Source organism: Diprion similis, chromosome 14 (assembly GCF_021155765.1).
Source record: "Diprion similis isolate iyDipSimi1 chromosome 14, iyDipSimi1.1, whole genome shotgun sequence".
In the NCBI taxonomy this organism is placed as follows: Eukaryota; Metazoa; Arthropoda; class Insecta; order Hymenoptera; family Diprionidae; genus Diprion; species Diprion similis.
Genome location: NC_060118.1, coordinates 4,402,002 through 4,414,709, shown reverse-complemented (window position 1 = coordinate 4,414,709; position 12,708 = coordinate 4,402,002). Strand labels below are relative to the sequence as shown.

General features: G+C 37.4%; 1 protein-coding gene across 2 annotated transcripts in view; it reads left to right on the top strand.

The window, feature by feature from the left end:
* Window positions 1–12,708, top strand: part of LOC124414410 (sodium/potassium/calcium exchanger 1) — a 38,848-nt gene that overhangs the window by 7,968 nt on the left and 18,172 nt on the right. For both annotated transcript variants that reach the window (XM_046895354.1, XM_046895353.1), the window contains exons 2-5: window positions 1,269–1,622; window positions 6,073–6,338; window positions 9,580–9,772; window positions 12,545–12,684. In XM_046895354.1, coding sequence (XP_046751310.1) covers window positions 1,269–1,622; window positions 6,073–6,338; window positions 9,580–9,772; window positions 12,545–12,684 — 953 coding nt within the window. The remainder of the gene's footprint in view (window positions 1–1,268; window positions 1,623–6,072; window positions 6,339–9,579; window positions 9,773–12,544; window positions 12,685–12,708) is intronic.

The window sequence follows — 12,708 nt, the reverse complement described above, 5'->3', positions numbered from 1 at the left end:
TGAAAAAAAAATTTTCGTTTGCATTTAAGCATTTTTTCGCGATTTTTAGCCAATTTTAAGGGATTTTTTGCAATTTACTCAAAATTTTGGGGTGGTATGGACCAAATAGACCACAAATTCGGATTCAACGCATCGAAATACATAACCCTAGGTGGGTCTAGTCAAATGTACAGATCACTTTTGTTTTTTGTGTGCCGGTGTTATCAATTAAAGAACTATTTATGGGCTCTGAACCCCGTAAACTTCAGTTTTTGAGCTCATCTCATCCGTTGCGAGATAATTAATCTTGAAAAATGGGGCCGACTACCAGCGCCACAGTGCGGCGGGGACATTTTGCAAGTCGGATTTATTCACCAGTATCATCCCCCCGGTCCTGTAACAAACTCAATAGCGATACTATAAAGCCGCTCCACCGCATAGGGACTTGGTCAATCAACCGTTGCAATATCACGGTTTTAAAAGAAAATTTATGGAAGAGACTGGGGCTGAAACCGTAACAGTGCGTTCATCTCCTCAAGTAAGAGAAAGAAGTGGATGATTGCAACGTGAGAACAACCAGTAGCAGGCCATTCGCTTCAGCACCTTCTTCTCACTTTTACTTGTGGAGATAACGGGAGTATTTGCGGAAATGACACAGTCCGAAGCCAGGCACAATAGGCCCATGTAGCGCGCGCTCTCTTGCGAGACTGAAGTCAGTAACGTTGTCGTAACGGAACATTCTTAATTTTGTAATGATTTTGAAGGAACTAACATTTTGAAATATGAGTTTGTTTTGTTTTATTACGGAGTACTGAATTTCAAACAATTTTGAAATCGCGAAATAACGGGTTTTCCTCAGCATGAATCGGTACTATAACATTACTAACTTTTATACGATGCTCTCTCGTCAGTGAGTTCGAGTATGCTCGACAAAAGAGCTACATGGGCCGCTCGTGCCTGGCTTTGGACTGGTTGATTTCTAAAAATACTCACCGTAGGTGGATAAATATCTTACGAAAAATCTTCGGTAGCCATATAAACCCATCTTGTTGAATTGAGTATACTTGTCTTATGTCTTGCGCATCACCTTTCAGAAATTCTGTAGAAAATAAAAATATTACCTTACCTGTAACACGTGTTTCAAAAGAAAAAAATAAAATCCGCTACCAGCCTTGTGAATAAGTAATTAATGTAATAAGACGATTTCTTACACAAAAAATTAAAAACAAGAAATGATCAAACTGGAACAAAAATATCAATTATCATTGATTAGAGATTTTAATTAACAGCTTGCTGTGATGTAATTTTTGAGAGCGATGTTAACGTGGTGGACATCATGCAAGAAATGTGCCAAAACATCGTTACACATCATCAGGTCGACCCCCGGGTCCGAGATGCCTTGAGGACAACCAAACTAACGCCTCAGAGCATCAGTTTATGCCACGAAGAGGTGCTTGCAAGATGTGGTATAGACTTGTCTTCTTTCTTAGCAGAAAAAGAAAGGCTGGGCAAATCTTATAAGCAAGTATTGGAAGAGATTAGGTCTTTCAACAGTTCTGTCTGCTTGAAACTGAATTTCGGAGTACCTTTATCGCAGCTGGGAACGCCGCATCTCATAAGATATCACATACTGATGCCCCATAGTAAGACAAGCAATATTCTTAAAGCAAACCTAACCTAACGAATGACAAAAAGCTAACGCCCTCATTAGGGTGTTTAAAAAAGGAATCGATTTTTTTTTGCTCCAACCCCTAAAAACTTTGCACAGAGCTTTGGTAGAAAAAAGGATCCTCGCACCGGTCGAGCTCTGCAGCCTAATGTAAAGCTGCCAATCATTGAACATTCCTCATTATATCAGCCAATGGTGAATGGTCTATGTCTATGGTCTATGGTGAAGTTTTTAGAAAGAAAAATTTTTTAGACCACGGGGATTGTATTTTAAGTTGAAAACAAAATTATCATTGAATACACAAGTTTTCCTATTTCAAAACTCCAATTGTTGATGAAAAAATTATCAACAATTATTTTCAAATTGCAAACTTAATCTTATCAATAGAATCAATCTGAATTGTTATGTAGAACACGCTGGTGTCGAAAAAATACGTTTAAATCAAAATTGCAAACTGAGTTTTGCGGCGTAGAGCAAAAAAAAAATCAATTTTCTCTTTGACACCCTAGCCTTCATACTAAATTGTTTTTTAGAGTCCCCGCTTGACTAGTATTGTGATACTAACTCGATGAAATTACGTGTTTCGTCATTTGTTTGCGTTTATAATGTTTCAAATGTATGCATTCGTCAGTATAGTTCGAAGAATACGTACATGTCATTAACTCTAGAACGGTAAGTTATTTTTCTTACCTATCCCGGTGACGGGGGAGTGAAAAAACGCAATCTTGTAAATTCCACCTCTTGGATACATCATACCGTTAAGGGTCCTAGAGGTTTTAATTTTCTTCATTTTTTAACAAAGAATCACGTAGGCCAAAAAACTTTTTGCATAAGTTCCAAAAAAGTGGTTGGAAATCAGTTTGGGTTGAGACGAAAACGCAAGGTGTTCTCTCGCGATGGAAAATTCCAATTTCCGTGAGGTGTTTTTTCAGCACCCGTTATCCTTCTAGGGTTAAAAAAAATCTGTTCGCTTGAAAAATGGAGAAGTTTCATGAAATTTTCATATTTCATATTTTAGTGTTTTTGGCATGTTCCTTCTTCTTTCATTTCAATTAAAATTGAAGACAATATAACAGGTCGAAAAAAGATACTATGTCGCTTCACCCATGCTAAAGTATATCTATACCAGGAGAATTCCGCGAAGGCGAACGAATCTCAAAGTATCGAATTTTCCGACCAATTTACCATTTTAATGAAGCCGTTTGCGATCCAGCTTACCGTGAAATAATCATGTTTAAATTTATTAGATTTTGTGCTGCATTGCTATCGGAGTTTTGAGCAATCTTCAAAAATCCACGCAATTTGAGTACACATTTGAGGAAACTCAACTTTTGACAGCACAAGCTAACCTCTTTGAAGGGAGTTCGTGTCAGCTGTATCAGCTGCACACGGTCCCTTATTTATCATCCTACAAAGAATGAGATGTAACTTCGGTTGCCAATCTATCGGCGCATCTTCGTTTGTATCGTTTCCTTGTGGGAATCCTTTTGATATATTCTACATCGAGAACTGCAAAATTCAATTGCATATAACTTTTGTAATTATGATTTTAGACGAAAATGAAAAAATATAACCGAATTATTTTGAATACTCAACATTTTATCTATTCAAAAGCCAGAATTTTTTTACCCCGAAATGTCCCTTTTCGGCTATTACTGATCTAACAGTGACACTGGTCCGGGCGGTACGGTCGTCGCAGAATACGCCGTGGAAACGGTTGCGCCCCCTTCCACTGGATCCTGGTGAGTTTGATCAGAGTCGAGTTTAGAAAAAGGAGCGGAGTATAGATCAGTAAGTGCTCGGTACTTGTCACTCTGAAAGTAGGGTGAGTTTAATTAAGCTCTTCACGAGTATCTATGAACATAGAAGAAACAGAAAGACTGCGTTCTCACATTGAGGGAATTACAACTAACCCATATAATGTAGTGTGCTGAATATACACCGTGAATATCTAATGAAAGAGCTCTTTCCGTACTAATTTTCTGTGAGCCACGTGAGGGGGCAAAATAATGCTAACTTACCAAAAATGGCGACCTGCTCGAGGATCTTGAAGCCCGCGAGCGTCATGGTAACCGATGGCGTCAGTGACCCACAGAGAGGTTAGAATTAATTTTGGGGACGCCGTCCGGCGTCCGACGCAACGCCCCGACGCAGAGAGAATTGTTGAGAGCACGAACACCTCGTTATACATGATTACCGATTCGATTATGAAATGTGGTGAGAACAATTTGATTAGAAACGATTATTCCACTGAATGGAAATTGTTATTTTGGAATAATTCATTTCAAATCAAGTAAATCAGAACAGCATGCGAGTGAAACATGCTGTTTGATGACATGAATTTTATTGTAAAGAAATTAGTAACAGGACTCCGAACAATCCGTTTAATGATAATTTACTCAAATTCTGATTATTCAATCAATTTCATATTAAATTTTGTCCATTTGAAGCCTGGAACTACGTACGCTATTAATTAAGGCACACAACGGACGAGTAATATAACACACAAAATATAAATTTAGACTTGTGGCATGATGGAACACAATATTTTTAGCTCACGGCTCTATGGCACACATGCATTGTGGCACATAGCATTTGGTATACAAGAAATATAAGACGTGGATTTATGGCAAACCAATTTATCTCAAGGGATTTGTCATATAATTGAGAAGAAATCAAAAATGATGAAGGCATTATATATGAATGCGTGTAATGCTTATTCAAACACTTTGTGTAGTTCTACAATGAATTAAATGAACGAAGCTATCTCATTTCGAATTTTTCTTCATTCAACAAAGAGATTGTGATTATGAGTACGCTGCTGTGTTATAATTTCTATACGCTAAAAGGCTGTGTGCATTGCTCGTGTGCCATAATACCTGCGCGCCATAATGCCACGTGTTGAAATTCTCTAGTGTCGAATTACTCTATGTAAAAAATCTTATAGTCCATTAAGGTACTTATAAAAACGCGTTATACACCTCAAAAACGCGGGGATGCAAAACTCCTATACCGCTGCAGCGATCAGAGTGAAACTTGGGTAGTTGATGCCTTATTTTGGCAAAAAGTGGAGCGTCTTTTTACTTTTTCAAAATTTCGAAAAAAAATTTACAGATTGGTTACCATCCACAGAAACTGGCAAAATTTTCACAGTTGCACTGATTCGATCGAACTATTCGGTATGATGCCACTCGGCAGTGATGAAACATACATTTTGAGCCCAGTTCCATGAGATTTGATGGTGAAATAACGAAATGGCAGCTGGTCTGGTTTTCGATTACGAAGAACACCGAAATCTCATTTTGGCGACATTTGTTACCGACCTTTCACACATGCTGGTAATTTTTTACCGACATTACACGCATACATTACCGGCATGCGCGTAATGTCGGTAACAAATATCACCAAAATGAGATTTCGATGTACTTCGTAATCGAAAACCAGATCAGCTGCCATTTCGTCATTTCACCATCACATCTCATGGAACTAGGCTCAAAATGTGTGTTTTATCACCGCCGAGTGGCATCATACCGGATAGTTCGATCCATTCAGTGCAACTGTAAAAATTTGGGTAATTTCTGTGGGTAGTAACCAATCTGTAAATTTTTTTTCGAAATTTTGAAAAAGTAAAAAGACGCTCCACTTTTTGCTAAAATAAGGCATTAACTGCCCAAGTTTCACTCTGATCGCTTGAGCGGTATAGGAGTTTTGCATCCCCGCGTTTTCGAGATGTACAACGGGTCTTTATAGCAACTTAAGCCACGAGTCTGAATTTTTATTATGTAGCCATCTTTTTCGTACGTCTCTGCTCTCTGTCCCATTGCGCAGTGTTCCATAATTTTGTGTGCCATGTCAAGTCCAGCGCGCAAATTTTTTTTCTGCGTCTCTAGATTACACGTTGGTGAGCGTAACATCTGTCAGCGATTGTAGTACAGTATTACGTTATGCATTACTACAGCACATCATAGAATCAATAAAATCTATAAGGTATACTTCGGATTTTTTCCTTCAGAATGATATTATACACAATATTCTCAGGGATTTCCAGTGCACTCATTTCTTGTAAGAAAAACACAGAGTGATAAAATAAAAATTCGAACACAATTTATTTGAAACGAAGTCCATTTTTCGTGTAATATTATTAAATTATTTACACTATTAGAAAATTTCCTACGAGAAAAACAATGGTGTACAAGAAAAAATTGATTTGACATTGTTTCTTGCAAGAACAAAAAAGAAAACCGCTATCCGCATGTCATGGATAATAACGAACAATAAACTAACGTTGTTGGCTGGCTGCCGTGTGTCTTGTGTATTATTAACTTTATACTTGTCAAATAAACCATGAAAAACCATATTAATGTCCACGGGTACTGTAAGCCAGAGTTCTTTTTCCACATTATTAATCGAAATATCTTCTTCAGGCATTATAAAACAAGAACGGCGAACACCCCCGCATGCCGGTGGGCTTCACCCGGCAATGCGAGAACGTGGAAGAGCTATTCCTTCTTCACATATTGTTCCGAAGATAACTGATAGACCTGATCACGTTGCTGTGCCAAAAATGAGACCACCAATGGGTGGTGCTGGACACGTTGTACCACCACCAAAAGGAAATGGCACGATGGGAATTATTATGCCACTTTACACTCTTGGCATCGTTTTGTTCTTTCTCTACACAATCGTCAAGGTATATTATCAAGTTTGAACTTCTGATATGTAATTTTAATTGATATGTACACGTCCCATACTGAATTTTAAACGATTTGAGGCCACGAGTGACGTTTGTTACCATCTATTAAACCTGCACACAAACGACATGGATGATCTTTAACCAGTCAGAATTTACCGCGGGAGGCTTACAGCCATAAATTGCAACCAGCTTCGTTAGATGTGCCATATATGGGTAGGCTCTGATTCGAGAGGAGCCTAGCCATGATAGTTTTACATTAATGTGGCTCCGATGGATACACGCGAATACCTGCTGACTCTTTCATCTAGTTTTTTTCTTTCCTCGATTTATCGCATAATTGGCAAGTCGGAGAATAATTTGAAGCACTCTGATGATCGCTGATCATTTTCGTTGACTTGCTTATACACGCAACCATCGGGCTGTTACAGTACTGTAGTTTATGCTAGGTCGGATTAGCGGAAGTTCGAATAATACAATAGTAATGTTGGATGTTGTAAGACCGAGAATATTATCAGAAACGTAGTGTAAACACAATAGTGAATAAATTTTTTATTTTGCCATATAATGTACCACTTTAATTCACATTCATATCAATCTAACTTCACTTACGTGTAGAGTAAATTAAAATATTTTCAATTTTACGTTCTTGTTCTTCGACATTTGTTTTTTTTTACAGCGTACCGCGTTTTTTACAACGTATGTATTCTCAATTTTCGGCGTTTCTTCTGGATGACTGAAATAGCCGTGTTTCGAATGAGGGCTATTTACAATTTGTGCAGGCACGTTGGGGAGGGGGGTGAGGGAGAGAAGTATATTTATTTATTCATAGCAATATTGGATAATATTGCAAACGTAATCAACAGAAAGAAGACACAGGGAAAAGCATGAGGTAGAGGTAGAAAAAGATGGGAAACAAAATTATTGAAGAAAGCAAATGGGGAGCGCTTTGGGACGAGTCCCCTCAGGCAGCATATGATATGTAGTACGGACATAGGAAAATTGTATCGAAATAAAATGAAAATAAAAATATACTTTAGAAACAGTATATAAAGCTGCACGAAATAAAGAAACAATAGTATATTATGCGTCAACGGGGAGAAGTGGGACTTCTTTAGACCGAGTGCTTATATTTTCAGTACGAGTTGTAGGCGAGTACTGAAAATATCACACGAGGTGTAAAAAGTCCCATCCTCATGACACGCACGATATTTTGTATAACAAACGTAGGAATATGGCTGCTTTTCATGCCTGTGGCGGAGGGGGGAGAATCGCTTTTCGACCTGGGTCACGTGAGCGGGAGTAAACGTGAGCTGACGTCACACTTTTTACTCCCTAGGGAATAGAAGCTCACCTGAAAGGGTTAGGGGGAGGGGAGTAATTTTCTGCAAAAAGTACTTAAGCAATTTATGAACAGCTCGAATGAAGTGATCCGATAACGGAGGTTTGGATAATTGATGTGCTACTGTAGCTGGCCTGTCAATTTTAGTTACAATTGACTCAAATTGGCCCCCTAATTATTAGTTTATAGTATTTTTTATACCTATGCTCATTACGATGCGCGTGGTCTAGCATTTCACTCATGATTTTAGGTTGAGGTGGCGTAGGTGCTCAGTTTTACTTGGGTAACTCCTCCTCTCCAAAAAAGCCATAAGTTTTGATTATATTTTTAACCGAATATTCACACATGTAGACAATTCCTTGCGACGGTATATTTAGAATTTTTTATTTTTTAATCTTCATGTAATGGATCAGTTCGACATTTACAAAACGGTTTCAATAGAGTATAATTATGTTCCCTCTTCAGCCCAGGAGAATTTTTGTACCAGTCCATACGACCTAGAATTATATTTAAGTATGCAGTCTTTCACGAAAGTTATGTGCGATATCGTTTCGATTATCATTCATCAATGCTAGCTATTAGCGATCACGATGCTTAGACTCTACGCTTCTTGTACATTCCCGCATCTTGGCGCAACGAATCTTACATTACTGGCTGCAAGTGAGGCGAAGACTACAGAGACGTAGCTCGGAAAGTCTCTGACCAGCGGGAAACTCCTTCGTGAACACAATGCTCGACATTGCATTTCGTCATACTTGTTATTTCGACGCCGATCGCTCTTCTCTTTAACATCCTGCCGCGTTGACGAAATTACCAAAGTATCGGACTGAGGTGTGACGTTGAAAAGCCGTCCATTTGATAACTTTTTAGAGCCCCGTCTAGGAGTGTCACATTTGATAAGCGCTTGTAATTTTGTGATACTTACTAGTACTTAATACACTAGGGGCCCGCCCCTGCGAGCTTCTCGTATCATGGCGGCTAGCGTTTCGCGCTTCATAAATTGTCAATGAGGAATATGGGTTTGCCATAAGTAGGTATTAAAAATTTTAGAAGCAAATCCAAGTCGGTATCGCATCGGACTTGACCCGTTAATGCATACGTTTTTCCTTACATGCGATCACTTGAAATTTTGTTTTCACGGGATTTTGGGCTTGCTCATTATGAATCTGAACTCATAATTCGAAAATTCAAAATAGCGAATTCAATATGGCCGGTGTAAATTCAAAAAGTCATTTAATTTTGATAAAACTTTATGTTACATAGTTTTTAGGATCACTGATTACGAATCTCAACTCGAAATGGTTTTTGATTGAGCAACAGTTAAACCAAAAACTAAATCCATATTTCATCGGACTCAAAAGATATCATCAATCAGTAATCACGTTTCACCCCTTTTCATACCCTTCGGAGTTGAATTTAGAAAAATCCATTTTCGGCGGGACTCCCTAAATTTCATAGTTCTAGGTTCAGAGGTTTGACCTGGGCGTATAAAGATCAAAATTATACAGGTTTTATGTACCGAGTGAAAGTTAGCAGGCTGAGCTACTGGTTGCGCATGCGTGAGCTATGTCATTTTCTCCCCCAGGCTGGTCACCCGAATAAGCCTAAACAACGCAAATTTTTTTCAGGATAAGTAAACTTCAAATAATTCATGTAGTGTTCTTATCGCTGTCGACGGAGTTACGTTGCAGACCGTTTTGTATTGCTCGCCTGGACGTAGAATTGCCAGTTGGCCGATTTTTTTTTGGGTGGCTAGTCTTGCCCCATCATCCCTTTTATCGAAATCTCTAGCATTTTATATATCGATATAAGTACAACGCAGAAAGCCCTTACGTTACTTATTTTTGAGCGAAACTGAAAAGCTTAAGTAGTGTGGTATAAAATACTAAATTCTTACAGGTGCTACGAAAAAACACTGACAGCGACGTACCGAACGATTACCCGGTGGCTGCAGCTGAAACCGAATTCAGAAAAATGGTATTTAGTCCAGAAACTTTAACAAGTGCTGTCACAGGAACCCTGTATAGACAAAAAAAAGAGAGATCTCCTTCAGTGCCTAGACCCGCACCAACTTTAGAAGAATTGAAGGCTCGTAAGTATCGATGCTTTTCCAGATTTTTTACTTTACATTACAAAATTTTTCACATTTTAACTGGAATATGGACAATGTTTTTCAAAAATATTTTCACAAACTATTTTCTCTCAGCGCAACAGTAACGCTTAGAGTTTTTAGTTATAATATTGCGAATTATATTTTCGGTTTCATTCTTGTAGTTACGATCATGTTCTTACAATCTTACTGTGCTCACGAAAACAAATGTGAAAAAGCGTATTTCTCTGAAACATATGAAATTCTCCGGTAATTTATCTTGGAAAAGGAGTTGAAAAATTCTGTAATCAGATGCTCATTATATTATTTTGGAGGCAGACTTTGCATCTACCTTGAATGTCGCCATGTAGTACAGATTTTGTCAATTGATTTATAAATGATGAAAAAACAAAATTTAAGTAGGCTTTAAGAAGGTAAAGCCTGGGAATTAAATACGCTAGCGAATTTGACCAAAGCTCAAAATAAATGTAGCAGTAAGGATATTGATAGTTTTGGACACTGTTTGAACTTCACTAATGTCGCCTGTCGATTCATAACACATGCCGGTGACAATGTAAAACGTTATTGATTTTAACAATAGTATATTCGGATAGTAATAGTAATAATAATAGTATCATAGTGATGTCATTAGGCATGTGTGAATGAAATGGAATAACACATAATGTTTCCGTTCAGATGACGTTGCAAATCGTTAAATAGTGATTTTTTTTTCTATCTTTTCGTTACGCTCATGTTACCGAACGAAACTCACACATTCTTTCACCTTAAATCAAGTTATGTAATATATTATTTACATTTTAGTCGAAACTTCAAAATGTTGCTCGCAGTGATCTGAAATATGTTTCTTTAAACAGAGTCTTTGATTGGTTTCTAAAGGTGAGTGTGACTAACGCAGTATATTCCAGCTGAAGCCGACATAAACTGCTCTTTTTTACTCCAGGGTTAGGTATTCAGTAACCGATATAGGTAGGATTTCTTTTGATATCAAAATATAAAAAGTAAAGTGTGTGGTACCATTTTAATAGAGTATTTTTAAGCGAAATTTTGAGCTTTGGTTAAGATTATCAGTTCAACCTTTTATCTAACTACATTCTATTGAAAACCGCTAACATCGTGTTGATTCATGGTTTCCTATTGAGGGGGGTAAGAAATTAGGAAAAGTAGAAAATAAAGGTGCCGGAAAATTATTTCAGCACAAGACTCATAGAAATAAGAATCCATTCACCTAAAAATCATAATTTCGAACGCTCATCCATCCAACAGCTTTCTAGTATAAACATTTTGTACTAAAACTGACAGGGTCTATAGCATTCAAACGCTAAGGTTCATGGGGATTAAGACTTTGTGGTTACTGGGGTCCTTAAAACCTCCGAGAAAGTTTTTGGCTAAAATTCTTCATCTCCAAAATGAAAAAATGATTTATTCACCTAATTTGCTCCATCACAGATCATATGTTTGATTTTAAAATTTAGCTAAAAATTCATCACTTTAATCTTTAAAATAAATATACTTTCTTAAGCAGCAATATTTTAACTCGTCGTCAATTCAAAATTTCGTAATACGCCCTTAAATTTTTACAAAGGACAAATAAAACTTAGAAACTACAGATTGATAAGGAGTGAGTACCTATCTTAACCTGTATGAGCCTTTGTAGAAACCTACTCCTCTTTGGGAGTCTAACGAATCAGAATTATACACGTCGAAAGTAAACATTTTGAAATAGCGAGATGTACAAGCTATTTAAAGTATAAATTGGTTTATATTATTAATGGTAAAATGCAGAATGATCGGAATAAGGTTCTGACCTATCTGATATATTACGATTCTATAATATGTTGTTAACTTTTACATTCCTACCGTTTCGATTAAATGCACTTTAATTTTTTTCATCTCGATCTGTATATTATTTGAATAATTTGTCTTTGGGGTATTTGATGTTTTCGAAATCTTAAAATACCTTGCCGTTCGATAATTTCCTATTTTGAAAAATCTATGTTCAGGAATATTATCTGTTAATTTTTCACATTTGTTAGTTCTAGCTATACAGTTGCCTCTACTTACCTTGCCACTTTCCCTCGTTTACGCTCGAGCTCCACACCTACCACCTGCTGATCCGCGTTGCTAAATACATGAAGAATAAAGTTGAATCGCATTGAGTATTGGTTGGGCTCGATAGCGGGGAACATCGTTTCTACAAAAATTATTCCCCTACGGTCCTAACCGCGGCAAGGTACGTAGAGGCGTCTGTATAAACATTGAAGGTATATTTTTTGCCGAATTCCGAGTCTTATAAATTTTTCAAATTTTCGACTTTGATCCTTCTATTTTCTACATTTTCGAATCTCTTGCCCCTACCCATTCGAACCCAAACTAGAATTGAAGTTTTTCGTAAACGTTTCTAAGAATCGTTCAGGCTCACAATCTGTTTAATGTTTTAAAAAAACTTTATTTTGTCGTCCTACGATAATCTAATCAAATCCCATGTACAATAATTGCTGTTTGTGAACCGAGGACAAAATTCATTCTCCTCGAATAAGTGAAGTTACGCAAAATCCAAATGACTACGAAGGTAATTTCAATCATAAACTATTCGATCATTCGTTGTTAAGAACATCGATTGTTGTTTGTGAACATAATTTATTACGGATTCGTGGAATACACACGTGTGTATATTATCACGTGAATTCATTTAAGCTGAGTATAAAAATGTCTGTAAGAATGAATTTACTACTGTTTCGCATGCTGGGACACTAGAAGCAGCAGGAGACATAGAGATAGATCAGCTCAGGCAACGGCTGGTCGAAACAGAGGCAGCGATGGAACGAATTGTCGCTCAGATGGGCAATTTATCACGTTCTGTAACGCATAGTCCGAGCCCACAGCCCGAGGCAAAGGTTGACTAATCAGTTTTATTGAAA